This window comes from Homarus americanus, unplaced genomic scaffold (genome assembly GCF_018991925.1).
Source record: "Homarus americanus isolate GMGI-L3 unplaced genomic scaffold, GMGI_Hamer_2.0 scaffold1024, whole genome shotgun sequence".
Classification (NCBI taxonomy): domain Eukaryota; kingdom Metazoa; phylum Arthropoda; class Malacostraca; order Decapoda; family Nephropidae; genus Homarus; species Homarus americanus.
The window spans coordinates 1,440,438-1,461,406 of NW_024715228.1; the positions used below are offsets into that span (position 1 = coordinate 1,440,438).

General features: G+C 42.4%; 1 protein-coding gene across 1 annotated transcript; it reads left to right on the plus strand.

The window, feature by feature from the left end:
• Positions 1 to 213: 213 nt before the first annotated feature.
• LOC121855314 (alpha-tocopherol transfer protein-like) lies at positions 214 to 20,464 on the plus strand. Its single transcript, XM_042350213.1, has 7 exons — positions 214 to 342; positions 14,640 to 14,837; positions 16,223 to 16,444; positions 16,709 to 16,902; positions 17,320 to 17,436; positions 17,832 to 17,925; positions 18,662 to 20,464. The coding sequence occupies exons 2-7, from the start codon at positions 14,645 to 14,647 to the stop codon at positions 18,805 to 18,807; spliced, it is 966 nt and encodes a 321-aa protein (XP_042206147.1). The 5' UTR covers positions 214 to 342; positions 14,640 to 14,644; the 3' UTR covers positions 18,808 to 20,464.
• Positions 20,465 to 20,969: the final 505 nt, after the last annotated feature.

Below are 20,969 nucleotides of genomic sequence, written 5' to 3' on the forward strand. Positions count from 1 at the left end.
CAATAATTTTCGTTAAACGATAAATATGATCATGAGAGCAGATCTAACACAACCTTACACAACTCTACACAAAACAAACTATTGGCTGTTGAATTTAGCAAAATACTATTTGCTTATGAGTCGGATAAATGCCAATTAATCTAGGAAAAATGATTCTTAAGGGAGGACGCACGTGAACGGGTGAGAGGGTAGACCGGAGCGGACTCTCACAGCCTGGCTTCAGCTTCAGTGTGTATTGGGTCGTGGTGGTGAGAGGTTGTGTGCTACGCTCTGTGCTACGCCTGCCTGTGTTAACTTCTCTAAACTTCTCTTCTTTTCTTGGGAATTAATACACCACATCAGGTAAGACGGTCACTGTTCCATTACCTTAAACTTTCTTCCTAGTTTATGGTTTTGTAACTCGTATGTAAGAGAAAACAATTATATGAGTGTAATGAAGTGGTATTACTTTAACGCCACAAACTGTGTCATGGTGAAGGGAGAAGGAATAATGTTTAATGAAGGACTAAAGACAGTCATGAGGACAGCTGAGGCTACCTGAGTGAATTTTATTGATTGATAAGTCATTAATAACACGTGTGGGGTATTGTGATGAGTCATTCTTGCTAACGCTGGGACAAGCACCGCCTCACACAAACATGCATACATACAATTACATGGACACACACACACACACACACACACACACACACACTAATTAACCTACATTGAGCGCACACTAAACAAGTGACCAATAAAATTCACTGCAAAGGAATTAGTCTCGTAATATATAACGTAAATAAAAGTTCATCTTCAGTGTGTGTGTGTGTAAGGAGAATATAACCCAAGAGAGAGAGAGACATATGATATCTCTAGGGGGGTTCCGGACCACCTCCCCCCCCCTCATATTCCTGGATCCGCCCCTGTAACGTGGAATAAGAACATGATATATTGTGACCTTATATTGATTACGATATTAGGAATGACTTCTATTTCTTTCTGTATCTTCTTGTTTCACTTTATCAATCTATCTCCTTCCCTCTCTCATCTAACCAATGTATATAAGTATCCCCAGAAACACAAGCAGGAAAAATAAGCAATCTTTAAAATATACATACTGTACATATACATGCATAACGAGGTGCGGGGTCCTCACTTCACACTGCTGGAAGACAAAGAAAACGAAGATGGGTCGGTGTGAAGTTGCGGCCCCAAAACCAGTACAGGGAATGGACGCGATAATACCCAACAGTGTAGCGACGCACGACAGCAATATGTCCGCCTTTCACCTCTTTGTTGTACTCTCTTAACCTCTCGTTGTTGATCAATCTCTTGTTAACATATTGTGAAATGGGCGAGGTTAGGTTAGGTTAGGTTAAGTTACATTAGACTGACATTTAAAGAGCAGTTGTAGTGTATAGATGAATTTTATCACACCATTTAATTTATACATTCATGGTAATTATCTACATCAGTTTATTCTCAAAAGTCAAACATTTTCCAAAAGCTCAGAAAAAGTAATTGGCTATTTTAAACCGGATAGAAAATTAGACAAGAAAGAGGTCTTTATTATCTCCCTCCCCATGTAGCCTAACCTTCGGAGGGCTTAAGGTAGGTGGAAGGAACAACTCGGTTAACAAGGTCAGTGGAGGGGTCAAAGTCTGTTCCTTTGTCTGTCTGGTATAGTGAAGAAGGTAGTCATCACGTGTACCTTTGTAGTGGTGTTACTGAGTGCTTCTGTTCCTTCCTTCATCAGGAAGTGAGTACGGTTCTATTGCCGAATTCTAATAATTGTTTACAGTTCGTGACCCTGACTTAAATGGTAATGACATATAGTTATGTTGTTGAGAGGTTCTAACTTGCCTACAGCCCTGACAATAATTCCGGGGAATATTACCTATGGCTACCTGTGATAATATGACCTCGCTCGTGGATCAACATTCCTGAATCTGTTTGAATATTTTTTTTGTTTTTTTATCTAGGGAAGGAAATAGTCTTTTAGATCCTTTCTGTCATCGCGTCCTTGTTCAACCTGTCTATATGTCCCGTATAGGATTTTGAGGATACTTGGTGAACATAAGATGAATCCTATTTTACTCACGAGCCATCAATTAATCAGAGACTAGCGTTCGTCTCCTTCAGTACATACAGATACAAACTGTGGTACGTGCCTGAAGTTCTGAGTCACTGAACTGTGATGAGGAAAGTGTGTTTGGATTTCATTTGTTTACTATTAGTTTATCGGAGACCAGGTGGGCGACGTATAGCTCAAGTTTATACGATTGTTAACAGTTTACACACACACGCGCACACACACACACACACACACACACACTCAGGTTAATGATGTAGGTTTGTTTTAAGTCAATACAGGTAATTATTTGACGACTACACACCTGGACCTGATGATTACGGTTGTGCATAAGGAAACTGTTGAGGCAGCGGGTGAATAATAACAACACAGGGAAAGTAGAAAACATGGGAGGAGAACCAGATGGGTGACTGATGGTAATTCTGAGGCGGGTGAGGGGGTGTACCAGAGGCCATTAATATTCACCCAGTTATTATTCATGAGTTGTTAAATATACACCATTTTTTTATCACATATCTTGTCAAAGTTTCGTGTTGATAGTTAAGTGATAATTAAGCTGAATCCTTTAACTATCTTCAATACTGTAATTACCTTCTTTGCCACGGATAGATAGATGGGTAGTAAATAGATATATAGTAGATACGAAGAAAGATAGATAAAATGCTTTCCAATTTTGATGCTGGAAAGTGACTAAGGTAAGCATAAAGGGTACGGGGAGACAACGCCATCTGGCAACACACACACATACTACATAATTGTGAAAGAAGTTGTGTTTGGTTGACCACACTATATACAGATGGTGTTAACATTTAGCGGGAGTTCGTAAACCTAATACTGAAATCTGTCAACTTAAATTATAGGTGATGCTCTTACTCGGTTGTCATCATCCTATCACCAATAATGTGTTTGAAATATTGGAATTACTTCTTTTTTTTGGGGGGGGGGTGTTTCTGTAGATTTTAGAAGACAATAAAGGATATTTTTCTAGTCACCTCGGGAAGATTAGCAGTTTTAGAAGGGGGGGGGGGTGCCCATATGTTGAGGTCTGGGCTGCTTCACACGTTAAGTTGTTACGCCTGGATCATAGCCCGGGAGAGTCTCAGACGGTCTCCACACCTCACAGTCCTCACCACACCTTCGCTGACCTGTTTCCACGACTCGATTGCTCTTTTTCATTCACATACTCGTAAGTGTATCTACCCTCAGTTTTATTAATGTTTAACAGGTTCATTAGACTGGGGGGTTCATCGTCTCTAGTTAGTTTTATAAATACTACACTTGATTACCCACCAGAACAGCTGACGTAACGGGAGTGTGTTTATACTGTTGCACCGGGTTGTTCACAGACTTACAATGGTTTTAACTTCTTGCTGTGATCGCTGTACCTTCAGGCTGTGTTCGCGTTTATCATTCTCATCCCGTTAACGGCCCAGGGCAGCTTGACCCATATAGTTCACTCCTAGACGGTAGACACACACACACACACACACACACACTGTCACAGAATTTCGGCCATTTTGTAAAACCTCTGAAGAACACAATCATGATGCTGTAATATAAAGGTAACCATGGTGAGCAGAAACGACTTTTTATAAGGTAAAGTAAAAGTCTATGTTGTTTATTGTGTTAGAAGTTATGGTTTAATTATATAACGCTTAGTTTTATGTAACTTACTTAAACAATGATGTCCGGATGATACAAATGTCCGGATGATCTCTAAGTAATAAATCTAGATGTCTGTCTGTCTGTCTGTCTAGCAATAACTGAATATATTTAATGTTGTGGTAACGGTGCTGCTCACCCCACTGACCTACTGCGGCCACCTGTCTCTCCGCCGCAACCACGGAACATCTCCACCACAACCACGGAACATCTCCACCACAACCACGGAACATCTCCACCACAACCACGGAATATCTCCACCACAACCACGGAACATCTCCACCACAACCACGGAACATCTCCACCACAACCACGGAACATCTCCACCACAACCACGGAACATCTCCCGGTTAATACTTGTGACTATATTCTCCAGTAATTAGTAACGTCTGTACGTATGTTCCCTGGCTAACTGTTAACACGTGTGGTGATCCTCTCGTTAACCCTGGGACCGTAACAATGTGAGCTTAATCATCATGGTAATAAATCTAAGAAGAAGGTCCTCTCGCCTCCTGAATCCCGAGATTCAGACTCGTAAACCCGAAGCAGTAGACACTGATGTATTATTCTGTCCATAAATGCTTCAGATTCATGAGTCTGAATTCGAGGGTTCGTGATTCTGGAGGAGAGGCGAGAGGAGCTTTGTGGGTGACTGACTATACCTCGGGTCAACTAGTTACATGTGTTCTAACGTATTCAATTAGTGGAAAGTTTAGCTTATGGATTGTTAAGACAGTAAGCACAGTCTCCAACAGCCTCGAGGTGTGCAGTAATGTAGGCGATGACCCGCATTGTTAGCAGGAAACACTCTTTCCTTAGGGTCAGAGCTGCGACGCTGCCACATGTCTTTTCATCAGTTTTCGAATCAGTGGACGAGGGGCACAATTATGATGTGGTATATCTCGACTTTAGCAAAGCCTTCGACAGAGTCCCCCACGAAAGACTAATTAGAAAGGTAGAAGCTCATGGCATCAAAGGTGACATCCTTAAATGGATTAGGGCGTGGTTACAGGACAGGAAACAGCGAGTGAGCATTAACGGCACTAAGTCCCATTGGAGCAACGTCACAAGTGGAGTTCCCCAAGGCTCAGTACTTGGACCATTATTATTTATTATATACATAAACGACATAGATATCGGCATAGACAGCAACATAAGCAAATTTGCTGATGACACTAAAATAGGACGTGTTATTAAATCTGACGAGGACTCGCAAAACTACAGGAAGATCTAAACAAATTTTTCGAATGGTCTGAAAAATGGCAGATGAAATTCAACGTGGACAAATGTAAAGTACTCAGTATAGGAGATGTAAACAGGGAAACCAGATACCAGATGAACAACGATGCCATAGAGAAATCCGACTGCGAGAGAGATTTAGGAGTAATGATAAGTAGGAACCTTAAGCCAAGTAAACAATGTGTTTTTGCTCGTAACAAGGCTAATAAAGTACTTGGGTTCATACAAAGGAGTGTTAGTTACAAGACTAGCGAGGTCATCCTAAAACTGTATCTTGCTCTTGTGAGACCACACCTGGATTACGCAGTTCAGTTCTGGTCACCGTATTACAGAATGGATATAGAATCCTTGGAAAGAATTCAGAGGAGAATGACAAGACTAATCCCGGGCATTAGGAACCTTGAGTATAGAGACAGGTTAAAGCATCTTAATTTGCACTCCCTCGAGAGACGTAGAGCGAGGGGCGACCTGATAGAGGTGTATAAGTGGAAGGCAGGGCTTACAAAGGTACTCAAACTATCCAACCAGGAGCGAACTCGTAACAATGGTTTTAAATTAGACAAATTTAGATTTAGGCGTGAAATAGGTAAACACTGGTTTGGAAACAGAGTAGTGGATGAATGGAACAAGTTACCAAATATCATCATTAACTCGAATACGCTGAATTGCTTCAAACATAGGTTGGATGCTCATATGAGCAATAGGGGTTGGGTGTAAACGGGACTGCCCAGTATGGGCCAATAGGCCCGCTGCAGTTTCCTCCATTCTTATGTTCTTATGTCATTTATCTTTCATTATATCATACATAAATATTAATGTGTACTCGTTACTGTGTCTAAACAATAATTGGTATTATTATTAAATAGGAGGAACTATATTTTTTTTTCATTTATCATTTGATGTATTCTTGATACCCTTAAATACTTTGGGAAATATGTGGCAACACTGAATTAAAATTGGCACCGTTTTTCCCCCGCGCCTTTTAAGTATAAAACGGTCAGTCAGTCAGGTTGTGAAGTCACTCCCTACACAACCACTTTTATCATGACTTAACGATAACGTAATTACCACACTGAGGAACAATGGAGATTCACCCCCGTTAGAGCGATTCACGAGTCAGCTGAGACATAACACCTTAAGTAACTGTGGAGAGAGAGAGATATGTCTGATCTATAATGCAGTGTATGTCTGAGGTAGATAATCCTTCACTAAGACTTATGAAGCCTTTCGAGTGATTAATTCCACTTTTGTTTTGTGTGAGAGATGATTATAACACCAGACGGTTTATTTACGCGAAGTAACCAACACAAACCAGCCAAACACTTTCGTTTATTGACATCTTGAGCAAAACAAACACCAGTGAGAGCGAGATAAAACACTAGGGAGGATGACGGCGTTGGTGGTGAATTCTGGATAATACTAACCTGAATCTTATGTTTATATAACTCGGTTTTATCACCTTTGTGTTCGTTGTGTTCATATCAGGGTTATGGTATCGTCTTTTGGCATCTTCACCTTTCTTATAACCTATCTTTGTGTTTAGACTTGTAAATTAACTTTTCCTTTTTATTCTGAGCGGGAGGACAACAGAGAGGCGGGAGGAAAGAGAGAGGAGGGCGAGGTAGTGGGAGAGACAGCACATTGACCTTGATTTGGGGGGAGCAGTAATTATTTGGTGACGCACGTACAATAATTATATAAGGTGAAAAATGTGTGTGTGTGTGTGTACTGGCATCTGCGTGCGTGTGTACTGACATCTGTCTGTCTCCAAACTGTATAATACTCTTGCAATAATCACTTGACACACTTTTGAGGTTGGCTAGACAGGTCAGTTCTGGGCGCCGGGAAAGTACCTGACCGGGCTGACTGACTCACCCAACTCAAGGCGTTTATAAGAGGGGGTCCCTGTACTAGTGCTGACTTAGGTATTTACACTGATGATCTTGTCCTGATGTAACCTTAGTATTATTATAAAATTCACCTATTACGGCTACTAGAGGGCAATATAACCTAATTTATTTCATCTCCTAATATTAAAATAAATCATTATCTTCACATATTTTTGGCAAGGTACTGAAACAGAATCCGATTGTACTATGTTGGGTTTAAGGACGCAGAAGTTTTTGTCGTCTATACTTCAGCGGTCTTATTGTTTTCCTCTTGGTGACGGAACTGACTGTGTTATGTAGTGTCTTCCTTGAGTCAGCCACCATCACCTACCAGCAGTCACTAACAGTCACCATAACCTACCAACAATCATTAACACTCATTCTCAGCTCTTAAACAGAAGTGTGGTGAGTATTGTGTAAGTGTGGACCAAGCACGTAGGGAGGGGGGGGGGTGATGTCCACGGGGGAGAGGTGGTGGTGATGGTGAGGCAAGTAACCTTTCACCAAGCTACCCCATGACCACTCCAGCTCACCATTCCTCACTAGTGTTCCAGAAATAAACCAGTTTTACTCTCCATTTCGTTATTCTAAAAAAAAAATTAGTTTGGATCTGGTAATAATTAATTTTTTTTGTTTTAATATTTTAACGTAGCGAATATAAATAAATTACTGGAACTAATTGTATTCTGATTATCTATGTTTACTTAGACGTACATTCACTTATTATTTAGTATGACGATTTATTTATCATACTGGTAATAGTTTGTTTCCATGTGGGTATATTTATGATAATTGGGAATCAGTATTATGGTAAGAGTTATAACACTGTTTTGCCCCTTAGCGTAGCGTCGTGACGTTCCAATACTGTCTCGAGTTGTTATAGACCTTAAGTTTACTGTATATACTGAACTTCTCATCACTTCAGTTGATAGTTCTGGCTGAGTGACAGTCCATCCCTCGGGGGCTCTCAACCCTCCACCCCCTCCCACTCCTAAGAACATAAGAATGGAGGAAAACTGCAGCGGGTCTCTCACATCTCTTCAGCCGCCCCACCCACCCCTTACACCCACCCATTCAGCTGGCCCACCCAGTTTTATAGTTTGTTACCTAGTGGGGGTCAAAGGTCATGATACACTTAAGTGACCTTTACCTGACCTCTACCTGACCTCACATACATCCAATGACGTTATTATCCCCGGGACCGAGTGTACTACCTAGCGATGTTTATTTGTCTGTCTGTTCATTCGTCCGTGACACAGTGAAGTGAAATCAGTGTTGGTATATAAATGCATTACTAATTAATGTTGGTAGACAAGTACTTATTTATTATTATTATTATTATTATTATTATTATTATTATTATTATCATCATCATCACGCCACCTGGGCATCACGAATAATACAGTCTAATGTATGTATGTATGTATGTAGATCCACAATGAAAACGTGGATAAGATAAATCTTGATAAAATCACACGGGAAAAGGGAAACAACGGAGCACCTTAGCTTTCGTCTTTATTCAAGACATCTTCAGAGGCAACTGTATGTATGTATGTAGGAACCTTGAATAGAGACAGGTTAAAGAAACTTTATCTGCACTCCCTCGAGGGACGTAGAGTGAGGGGCGATATGATCGAGGTTTATAAGAACATAAGAAAATAAGGAGTCTGCAATAGGCTGGTTGGCCTGTGCATGGCAGCTCCTGTCGAGAGTTACTACCACTCTCTATCATCCATGAATCTATCTAGCCTCCTTTTGAAACTTTCCAGAGTTCCCGCACTTACTACAAAGTTGCTAAGCTTGTTCCACTCGTCCACCACCCTATTTGTGAACCAGTTTCTTCCTATCTCCCTCCTAAACCTAAACTTATCCAACTTGAATCCGTTGCTCCGAGTCCTATCCTGTTCGGATATTATAAGAACTTTATCTATATCCCCTTTATTGATTCCTTTCACCCACTTAAATACTTCTATCATATCTCCCCGCACTCTTCGTCTTTCTAGGGAATGCAAGTTAAGTTTCTTTAGCCTATCCTGATATGGAAGGTTTCTAAGTCAGGGCTAAACAAAGGTGAATATTGGTTTGGAAACAGAGTAGTGGATGAGTGGAACAAGTTACCAAACATCATCATTAACTCGAATACGCTGGATAGCTTCAAACATAGGTTGGATGGACATATGAGCAATAGGGGTTGGGTGTAAATGGGACTGCCCAGTATGGGTCAATAGGCCCGCTGCAGTTTCCTCCATTCTTATGTTTTTGTGCTTATGTTGGAACCTTGTGTGTGTTTTGTTGTGTTTTTTTCTCCGTTTCTGTTTTTTTTACTTGTAATTGGTGTTTTTGTTGTTGTTGGTGGTGTTGTTCTCGTCTGTTTACTTAACTCACCATAAGTAGAATGTTGAGATAGGGATGATGGAGGCAGAGGTAAGGAGGGTGGAGGTAAGAGGTAGAGAGGATGGAGGTAATGGTAGGTAGAAGGAAGGATGGAGGTAGAGGTAAGGGGGGTGGAGGTAAGAGGTAGAGAGGATGGAGGTAATGGTAGGTAGAAGGAAGGATGGAGGTAGAGGTAAGGAGGGTGGAGGTAAGAGGTCCTCCTCTGGTAACCTTGACGTCAGTGGTAGTGAAAGAGAGGTTCAAGCTCAAGTGCCTCCTCCCCCTTCAGGTACACCGGGAGATGGGGTCGGCCTACAGGTGCGGTGAGTGTCCTGACAAAGCAGAAGATAATTAACCTGCTCGTGTGTGTGTGTCATGAATCGAACTCCTGTGACCATCTCTCTCTCTCTCAACAATTACTCTCATCCTACACTCACCTGACCATCACATTCTATCACCACCACTATCATCCACCACCACCACCACCAGCAACAACACACTCACCTCACCACCAACAATTGCAAAATAAAAAAACAAGAACAACAAGAAGCGTATCTTCAGTTCACCCGCGTCTGACCGAGAAGCATTGGCCTACATAACTGGTGGTGGTGGTAGTGTGTGTGGTGGTGGTAGGTGGTGGTGGTGGTGGTGGTAGTGTGGTGGTAGTGTGTGGTGGTAGTTGTGATGGTCTGTGGTGGTGGTGATGGTGTGTGGTGGTGGTGATGGTGTGTGGTGGTGGTGATGGTGTGTGGTGGTGGTGGTGGTGGTGTGGTGTGTGGTGGTTGTGATGGTCTGTGGTGGTGGTGATGGTGTGTGGTAGTTGTGGTGGTGGTGGTAGTGATGGTGTGTGTGGTAGTTGTGGTGGTGGTGGTGGTGTGTGGTGGTGGTGATGGTGTGTGGTAGTTGTGGTGGTGGTGGTAGTGATGGTGTGTGGTGGTGGTGATGGTGTGTGGTAGTTGTGTGGTGGTGGTAGTGATGGTGTGTGGTGGTAGTTGTGGTGGTGGTGTGTGGTGGTGGTGATGGTGTGTGGTGGTGGTGATGGTGTGGTGGTGGTGATGGTGTGTGGTGGTGGTGGTGTGTGTGGTGGTAGTTGTGATGGTCTGTGGTGGTGGTGTGATGGTCTGTGGTGGTGGTGATGGTGTGTGGTGGTGGTGATGGTGTGTGTGTTGTGGTGGTGGTGGTGGTGTGTGTGGTGTGGTGATGGTGTGTGTGGTGGTGATGGTGTGTGGTGGTGGTGATGGTGTGTGGTGGTGGTGATGGTGTGTGGTGTTGTGGTGGTGGTGGTGGTGGTGTGTGTGGTAGTTGTGGTGGTGGTGGTGGCGCTTTTAGACAGTCAGCTGAGTTGGGTTACAGGGTTGTGAGTTGTGACATCACGGGGGTGGAATATAAACATTCACTCAGCCCCCGAATATAAACACAGTCACTCAGCCCCTATAAACACAGAATATAAGCACAGTCACTCAGCCCCGAATATAAACACAGTCACCAGCCCCTGAATAAAACACAGTCACTCAACCCCGAATATAAACATAATCACTCATCCCCCAAATATAAACACAGTCACTCAGCCCCGAATAATATTACCTCGTAACTTCACTTATTGATGCCTAAAGATAGTAATTTTGATTTCCGCTTATATATTTATAGATCAATTTACTGTCTCTCTGTTTCTTTCTGTCTATATCTGTATCATTCTATCTTTCTCTCTGTCTATCTCTCTTTTTCTCTTAACACACACACACACACACACACACACACACACACGTTATAACACCATCTGTGAGGGACACCCGTGAGGCCCCTCATAACACCATCTGTAAGGGAATTACTACACCACGTGAGGCCCCTCATAACACCATCTGTGAGGGAATTACTACACCACGTGAGGCCCCTCATAACACCATCTGTGAGGGAACTACTACACCACGTGAGGTCCCTCCTAACACCATCTGGGAGGGAGTTACTACACTACGTTTTTGCTGTTCAACACTTACATTAATCTGTATGTTCACTGTATGTTCCTTCACCTTTCTCTAATGAAGGCTTTTGTTAAACCACCAATGTATGTAATAAGTCATTTATGCCCAATGTATATTTTCAGCCTTCGGGCTGCAGAACTTTTTCAATAAACCGTTAATTATTATTATTATTATTATTATACACACACACACACACCCCATCTGTCAGACAAAGAAAGACGCGTTTAACCACATTCATCAACCAGCAGACAGGGAGACGGAACATCTGTCAACTTGAAATGCATTAATAGAGAGCTGCTGTGGTAATGACTGCAGGTAGTAATGACGTTCAGGTGAGCTTGTGCTGACTGACGGACGGACGAGGAATCTTGAATGTTGTCGTGTTAAGTTTTTTTTTCTGATGAATGGTCACTAGGTTAGGAGGTCGGCGCTATCTTTGGGTGACCTTTGGAGGACCTGTGTGTGTGTGTGTGTGTGTGTGTTGGGGAAGGGGGGAAGGAGCAGGTAGTTAGTGTGGACGGAAGGGGTGTTGTTGAGGTGATGATTATAATAATATAGTGTGAAGTTCCTGGTCCTTCCTCTTCAGCGTGAAAATTGAGGCTGTTAGAGCAGACTTGTGTAAGTATTGTGGTAGAAAGTGTGGCGCTATAGTGTGTATGTACTGTACCTGTGTTGGTGCAGGAGGATACACTGTGTGGTGACGGTACACATGGTGAGTGCCAGTATTCATTACCACACACACACACACGTACACTAACAAATACAACTCTCTCTCTCTCTCTCTCTCTCTCTCTCTCTCTCTGTTTCTTCTATTCTCTCTGTCACACACACGGTCGCCTCTACTGAAAGTCCTGTGCGTGCTGAGATTATACCGCGCTGAAAATGTTCTGATCATCCGCGGTTCAATCTAAGCCTAACCTAACCAAATCTAACCTAACCTAACCTAACCTAACCTAACCTCACGCAGAACATTTTCAGCCCTGTATTAGAAGGTCGTTAGAGGTCAGTCAGTTTCTCCCTCTCACTCTTCCTTCTTCCCGCGTTAATTTTTTGTTCACTATGCCAAAGTTTCTCTCAAAAAAAATAACTCGTCAAGGATGAGGATTTCACAACACAAATAACATGGAGAGCTCAGGTTCTCAACAGGCTCAGCCATGTTAATATTGTTATTATTATCCACTCTGTATCTGTGTTTTTCTGGTTAAATAAACTGTTTCAATTCAATTCAAAATGACGTGTTTACATGGTGTCACAAATCAAATATTCTATAGGCTAGGTGAGGATATAGGCTACGTGAGGATATAGGCTACGTGAGGATATAGGCTACGTGAGGATATAGGCTACGTGAGGATATAGGTCAGGTGAGGATATAGGTCAGGTGAGGATATAGGCTACGTGAGGATATAGGCTACGTGAAGGTTATAGGCTACGTGAGGATATAGGCTAGGTGAGGATATACGTAGGCTAGGTGAGGATATAGGCTACGTGAGGATATAGGCCTACGTGAGGTTATAGGAGGATATAGGTCAGGTGAGGATATAGGCACGTGAGGATATAGGCTACGCGAGGATATAGGTCAGGTGAGGATATAGGCTACGTGGGAGGATATAGGCTACGTGAGGTTATAGGCTACGTGAGGATATACGTAGGCTAGGTGAGGATATAGGCTAGGTGAGGATATAGGCTAGGTGAGGATATAGGCTAGGGGAGGTTAGTTAGGTGAGGTTATAGAGGAGGATATAGGCTAGGTGAGGTTATAGGTTACGTGAGGATATAGGCTAGGTGAGGATATAGGCTACGTGAGGATATAGGCTAGGTGAGGTTATAGGCTAGGTGAGGATATGGGAACAGTAAAATGACGTCACGAGTGTGGGATTTCTCGTGTCGGTAGCATTAGGCCAGCTGATACTAACAACAATAAGGCTATCTCTAATGGCCTTGTTGTTCGTGGTGTTGTTGTTGGTATGGATGTGACAGTAGTTGCTCTGGTGGTGGTGAGTGACAGTCCACCACAAAACCATGGGATCTCATTTAGCAACAAGTGGCACTGGGTAGGAATAAATCGACAGTGGCACTCAGCGGTAATAATATATAAAGTGTCGTCAGTGTTGGTGTGTGGTTTATGCTGCACTGACAGCTTTTAACACTGACAGCTGTTGTGAGTTTGTCAAGACTATTTTGCAATGTTTATAATTTTACTATTTACCCTCTGACAGTTTTTATTTATATTTTTTTTTCTTATTGTCGCTTCTGAGTTTTAATGTTCATATCTTTCAGGGTAGAGCGTCTAGGTGTGTGTGTGTGTGTGTGTGTGTGTTGCAGTCATCAGCACGGGGCGGGGTGAGGGAGGACAAAGTTATATGAGGTCGTTTCCCTTCTCACCTTCCGCACTTCTCCAAATCCTTCCCTTTCTTCACCCCCTACTCCCCCCCCCCCTCAGTCCCCTTCCCTCACCCCCTCCCCAGAACAACGTCTATGGAGTAACTAAACCCCCTCAGGTAATGACGTCACACATCTCAGTTACCCGGATGCCGCGGGTGAAAGTCCAGGATGAGAAAGTGGTGCCTGTTGGGGGTGTCGGTCACCAGATGTCAGGGCGCGCGTCTTCACTAATTTACCTTCATTCACCAGGAAATGTTTGGTCTAAACTCATACTAATTTGTTGGGGTAATATACATGCAACACCTTGACGTCACGAGTTTAACTCCTGCTTGAAGATTTTGCGAAACCTGAAAATTTGAGTAAAATATCACGTGTTACTTCAGCAACATTGTTTTAGGATCGCGATGTTGACACCCCTGTTCTGTATCGTCACTTGCTAATACTGTAATGTCTTCCTGAATGTTAATATCTTGTATAAGTTTTGTTTGTCCATGTACTTTTATTAGGCCACATTGGGCCGCAGCTCACTCAGGCATTTCAAGTTTTTTTTTACAGAAGGCCACAAGCTCAAGGTCGGGCGGGAAACGTGCCACCACCCTGTAAACAAAGTGACACCCACACACACTGGTGACTCGGGTGACGATGTAAACAAAAGCGAGGCTGTTTAGAAGTAAGGGGATTGTCACTGAGTCTTGAAATTGGGAGAGAGAGAGAGGAGGGGGGAGGGGGGGGGGAAGAATTTAGAATAATACAAACTACTGTGAAGAACAAATACGGAAATATGTTAAACAATCTCTCTTTTTTCCTCTCCTCAAACTGTCCTTCTTTATCTTTCTTCTTATCTTTCTCTACCTGTTTCTCTCTCCCTCTTTATCTGTTTTACTCTACATTTTTCTCATTCATTATACATCTACCACCTTTTTCCTACTTTCTCTCCAATGTCCCATGTCATACCGTGCTCCCAGGCAGAACCTCAGTGACACACACACACACACAAGTAGGGTGCCAGATGGAAGAATTAAACCCAGTTTCTTCCCTCGGCAGGAGTCATGGGGAGCCCCTTCGGTGCAGGGGAGGTGAGCGAGGTGCTGGGTGAGGACGACTACGTCTGCACACTGCCAATGGAGGTCAGGAAGCTGGCCGCCAGGGACCTCATCGAGGACGACAACACCCGCACTGCCGCCCTCCAGCAGATGAGACTGTTCGTGAGGAGGAATCAAGCCATCACCAAGTGTCGACTGGGTTAGCACCGGGGACTGTACTGTATTACATTAACACAGACACACGGTCAAACATGCTATATAAACATCTCTAAAAGTACAAAATTACGTGCAAATACAAGTTAAGAAAATTCCCTGCGATAACAATGATAACAGAAAGATTACTCAGAACGTCTTTTCAAGCTTACTGTACTGTACTTCCAGGTATCAACTACAGGTTCAGTAATCCTCACGTGTTGACTGGTAAATTAAACTAGAAGCCAAATTTGACTGAAAAACTAAATTATATTAAAGACAAATAATCCCTAAGTATCGGTAACAGTTTAATAATAATTTCCCTCCAGCTTAACGTCAATCTTCACTAAGCTTTGACTCATTATAAGCTTAATATTCATTCTTAATCCTTCTATTTTTTTCATTCCACACACTTCATTCTCCACCCCATTAATGACAATAAATTATTTTACTCAAATCCACCACAAAAATTTTTTTCATTGGTATACACAAGATTCTAAAGGTTAGGTTAGGAAATTTCGTATATATTACAGTATATGCTTAGCTGTTGCCCATTAACTAAGGCTCTTATGGCACAAACAATGTATTTAAACGTTTGCATCATGTCGACTTCTCTCAATCTATGTAGAGTCGTGTGTGCGTGCATATGTGTGTGTGTCTGTGTGTGTGTGTGTCTGTGTGTGTCTGTGTGTGTGTGTGTGTGTGTGTGTGATTATATATGCTGTATATTAAGATATTGGATCACCTGTAGGTTAGGCACCCTACTCTTAAGCTATACTTGGGAGGTTAGGTTAGGAGTGGTTTGGATGGAGTAGGTTAGTTTGGGTTAGGTTAGGTTAAGTAAGATTAGGTTAGGTTAAATGAGGTTGGTTAGGTTAGGTTATCGTAACTAGGTCGGGTGTAACCTAGAGAGAGAGGAGTACCACCAAGGTTGTCTTAAACAGCAGTCGTGTTGATCAACCTTCAGTGTCTCTTGTTTGTTTCACCTTTCTCTCTCCTACACCGCCCCCTCACCTTCTACATCACCACCTACACCACCACCCTCACCACCTACACCACCACCCTCACCACCTACACCACCACCCTCACCACCTACACCACCCCCCTCACTCCTACACCACCACCCTCACCACCACCTACACCACCTACACCGCCACCCTCACCACCTACACCATCACCCTCACCACCTACACCGCCACCCACATCACCTATACAGCCACCCACACCACCTACACCGCCACCCACACCACCTACACCACTACCCTCACCTACAACACCGCCACCCACACCGCCATACGCGTTACCTAGCAATTAAATATTATAATGTTTAAAGGCACTAGGTCCTTCCCTACTCTCCCCATAACACTACTTACAGCTGCTTATTGTTTACAGACGGGAACTTCCTGCTGCGGTTTCTGCGGATGAAGAAATTTCGATTGCGGGAGTCACAAGAGCTGTTGGAAAAGTACCTTAAAATGCGGGTCGACCAACCACACTGGTTTACTCGCCTCGACGTCCGCGACCCGACCCTTGACCGGCTCATATCCACCGGCTACTTCTTCGCCTTGCCCGAGAGGGACGACTCCGGCCGCAGGGTCTTCTTCAGCGTCGCTGGTGAGACTTAATATTATGTCTACTGGGCACAAGTGCCTCTGCCGGACCACTAACCTAACTTAACAACATTGAAACAAAATTCAAGCTTACTGTGTCGAACACATACAGTGTGCAGATCTGAGTACAGTGTACTCCTGCAGGCAGGCGGGACATTGCACTCACTGCAATTCCTGTAGCTGCTTTTTTTTGTACCTTCCTAAGATATCATAATGATTAAAGTAGTGTAGAGCGGCCATGATTCATGGTGTGTTGGTAACTCCACAGGCAAGATGGATCCCACGCAGTTCACTACGTCAGACCAGATGCGATCTATGCAGATTGGGTTTGAATCCCTTTTAGAAGACGAAGAGAATCAAGTACGAGGCTTCACTTATATCTTTGACGAGAAGGACGTTGGACTCTCCTTAATAACACTTTGGTCACCTTCTGATGTCACGAAGGCCTTCCAGTGCTGCGAGGTAAGTGTTAATGACGTAAAGTAGATTACGTGATGCACATTTACAAGGGATGAGTTCCATATTTACGAGTGGGGGGAAGAAGAGTAAGATGCCGGAGGTGTGAGGTGGACACGTCATGACTTACTACACTCAGAAGTAAGTTATGGTAAGCAGATGATGTTCTGTCACTCGCTTTTCATCAAAAACTGTAGAATAAATCAATTTTATGACGACTTGCAAAATACTCCCAATAAGAAGGTGTCACAAAAGATTGAGATGAACATTACAAAGTTGGGAAAGTGAAGGTGGTGGAGTGTAGTGGTGGAGTGTAGTGTACAGGTAGCAGTGGAGTGTAAAGGTAGTAGTGGAGTGTAGTACCGAATACCTTACTTCCAATGACAATATTTAACACCTAACACACTGTCTCTCCCTCAACAGAAGACCATCCCGATGCGTCACAAAGAGATCCACATCCTCAACCTGCCCACCGCTCTCTTCGCTGTGTTTGAGTTCGCCAAGACGCTCCTCTCTGACAAGATCAAGAACAGATTCCAGGTAAAGCTTGAGCTCTGATAGTGTAAGAGGACTCATAATATATTAATGACCCCTTAAAGCTGTCATGAGAAAAGTGCATCGTTGTGATGAACTGGAAAAAGTCACATTATAAAAATAAACATAAAATAACACATTGAAGGAATAGTTTTTTTAGGGATAATTAATTAGTAAAAAATTCCACATTAATTAATTTAATGTTATTTTGATTCATTTTAAACGCACAAACATTCATACACTCCAAAGAGTATCTTTACATAGAGGGCCGATGAATTTCAAAGTGAACACCGCGACTCCTGAGCCGTTGTGTCATATTGTCTAACACCATATCGCAAAGATACTTTTTAGAGCGTGTGTTTGTATATGTTGTTTTTTTCAAGATGTTGTTGTTGTGACAGATACACAGTGACGAGGCGAGGCTGAGGAAGAATGTCCCGTTGAGGATCTTGCCCAAAGAATACGGCGGCACCGTCCCTATGGCTGACATGATCCGTAAGTGAGAGCAGCGAAAGACGGAGAGGGAGAGGAGGAGGAACAAAGGCTGGAGAATGGGGAGGATCAAAGGAGGGAGAGGGAGAGGAGGAGGAACAAAGGCTGGAGAATGGGGAGGATCAAAGGAGGGAGAGGAGGAGGAGGAACAAAGGGTGGAGAGGAGGAAGGGGAGTAAGAGGAGGAGAAACAGAACATAGGTAGAGAGAAGGGGGCCCAAGGAATGGTGTAGATGAGGATGACAATACAAAGAAAGATTGAGAAGCATATTAACTGATTTGACTTTACGGTTTGTGACACTGGTTTGGTTAGGTTAGGTTAGGAGGATTGATCTTGAAATGTAATCAGTAAGTTCAGAAGCAAGCAATTGGTGTGATCTGTCAGCTTTATGTCTTCCACTTTGCTATAGTTACAGACAACAACACATCTGGTCTGATACCTCCGTTTTCTTTGTTCAATGAAACCACAGACTATTCGACCAGAAGTAATTGTTGATATATATTATTCTTGCTAATGGGATATTGTCATTTCTTAATAAGAGTTGAATATGAAAGAAAATTATATTTTTAGTCATATAATCTTTTTTTTTCTTTTAATATTTAGCGTGTACTTGTCTTAGTTAATATTTTCTTACTCAAGTTTAGAAGATTGTCTGTCGGATTATTTACTTTATATACAGTGTGTTCTTTTCGACGAATGATTTTGTTTGTCTCGTAACTCACACAATAAAACTCTGCAGAAATGTACAAGAAGGAGCTCCTGGCAGTTCGTGGTCGAGTCCTCATGTTGGATCACATGAACATCAACAAAAAGCCCAAGACCAAGAAGATTGAGAAAGCCATCAACACCATCCAGCGTAACTTTAGGAAGCTCGACATTGACTAGGTGATCCTTGACGCCCATAGTGTACTTGTCATCCATTCAGCTCAAGTGATTCACAAGAGTTCCACAGCTGGGATAAACAATACAAAGGGTACATTGCTTTACTGAGGTAATCAACACAACAGTGGGAGGTCGTGCAATGTCCAGAACAGTTCACAAAAAGCCGAACATTAAACACAGACTGGAACAAATCTAAACTATAAGACTTTGTGTATTGATGAATGAGTTTTTTGTATTTACTTAACTACTCATATTCTCTAACTAGACCTGAGAAACGTTGTAAATGATCACTAAAGTAACCAATGACCTGTACAGTCTTGTGAAAACTCTCGCTATGTTGTGACGAAAGCAACAAAAGAGCATTAGAGGCTACATAACAATACAACCGTAAATAAAGTTCAAAGTAGCTCAACGAAATCCTTTACTAATATCTTTGAATCACGGTGACAAGTTAAAATCTTTGCATTCTTCTCCTAGACTAACGAAATGACATTAGCAGTAAGAGTTAAGTGAGGATAACATGAACAACACAGTACAGCTTCCATGGTGTTCTACTCTGGCTAGAAAGTTTGGAAGTTGTTTCTACTGTGACGATAATGCAGATTTGTTCGTCTGTTTTTTCATGACATAAAAGTTGATAATTTATGGACTAGATAACTATGCTAATTTATTACTGATATAAGAATTGTAAAATGTAAATAGAATTTGAGGCATTGATGATATGTTCACGTAGAAGGTGGAGCTGTAATATATGTTCAGTGTTGAGATCTTTTGAGTGTTGCAGACGATGTGTGCCTAAGTAGGGGGGCCAACTTGGCTTCTCTTTATTGAGAGACAAATTACCTTAAGTTTGGCTCAACCCTCAGCGATAACTGTCAGTGTGTCTGTGTGACTTGTGGCAACACAGGAAAATATTTGTTAGAATATATATATATATTGTATATATATTACAGACATGTTTCTTAATGTCTGTGTCTGTGATGACTGAGAGAGAACTAATGCCCCAGTTTATAGTATTTTGAGGCCTGACTCCTCTTGTGGATACTTTTGGATAGAAAGTTTTATGACGATGCCTTTTATTATTTATATATGTTGAAGCTCACAGCTCACACTTCCTGGTCTCCTACACAGAAACTCTCAGGGTTATCTCAATCTGTTTGAAAAAAGTGCCATGATCTGCTATCTTGTTAAACCCATTCAACGTCGACTATAGATAAATTAAGTGTGATTAAAACAGAAATAAGGCGTTTGTAATGACCACGAACCTAACAGAGGGTGTATGCGTGTGTCACTATGTCTTTCATAGAGTTGCCACCAACAATCATACTGTAAGTACACATTTCATTATCATTAACGAACTCTAGTCATACTGTAGGAGTTCTTCCCCACTCAACGTTGTAGAGTACATCCTGAATGGTCACACTCTAGGCACTGAACGCACACGGTCTTCGTATATGATTAATCTTTTATGATGTGATTAACTTCGTGTAATCTTTTTGGTATGGTTGTTAAAGCCACTTCCACCACTATTTATTATTGTTCTTGATGTCTCAGTGGATGAATGGATGATGTGCGCTTCTGTCTTGTCGTAGAGAGGTGTGTGAATGAAGTGGTGAAATATGTACTTTATTTTTCATGACAATAAATGTTTTTTAACTGATCGATTGTTTGATTTCGGAAATGTGAATATGAACATAAAAAAGCCATACCCCGTAGCCACAGTTAACGAGATACTGTAATTGATATGTGTGTATTCGTGCAGGGAAAACCGTACACTGTCTATAGTCAACTATAATGATTGCCCCTCGTGTAACGAGGATGGCCGGCACAAGGGCCACCTTGGCGTGAATTTGTTTAAGGTGTAGAAGCTGTCGCCAACACGACAAACACACCCTGAGCTATAGTAGGATCGGGGACGCTAGGGAGCTTCAAGACGAAGTTGGATAGGCACATGGAAGTGCTGGGATGGGTGTGAAAGGGATCTGCCCTGTATGGGCCAGTCGGCCTCCTGCAGTATCCCACTTTCTTATGTTCTTATGTTCTTATGTTCTTATGATCCAGTGTCAAGGAATAGTTCGAGAAGACCGAACAACTCGCCAACTGCACTGGCTAACCATTACCCCGGAACACAATCCGCAAATTAATTAACACCCAGGTCCTCAATT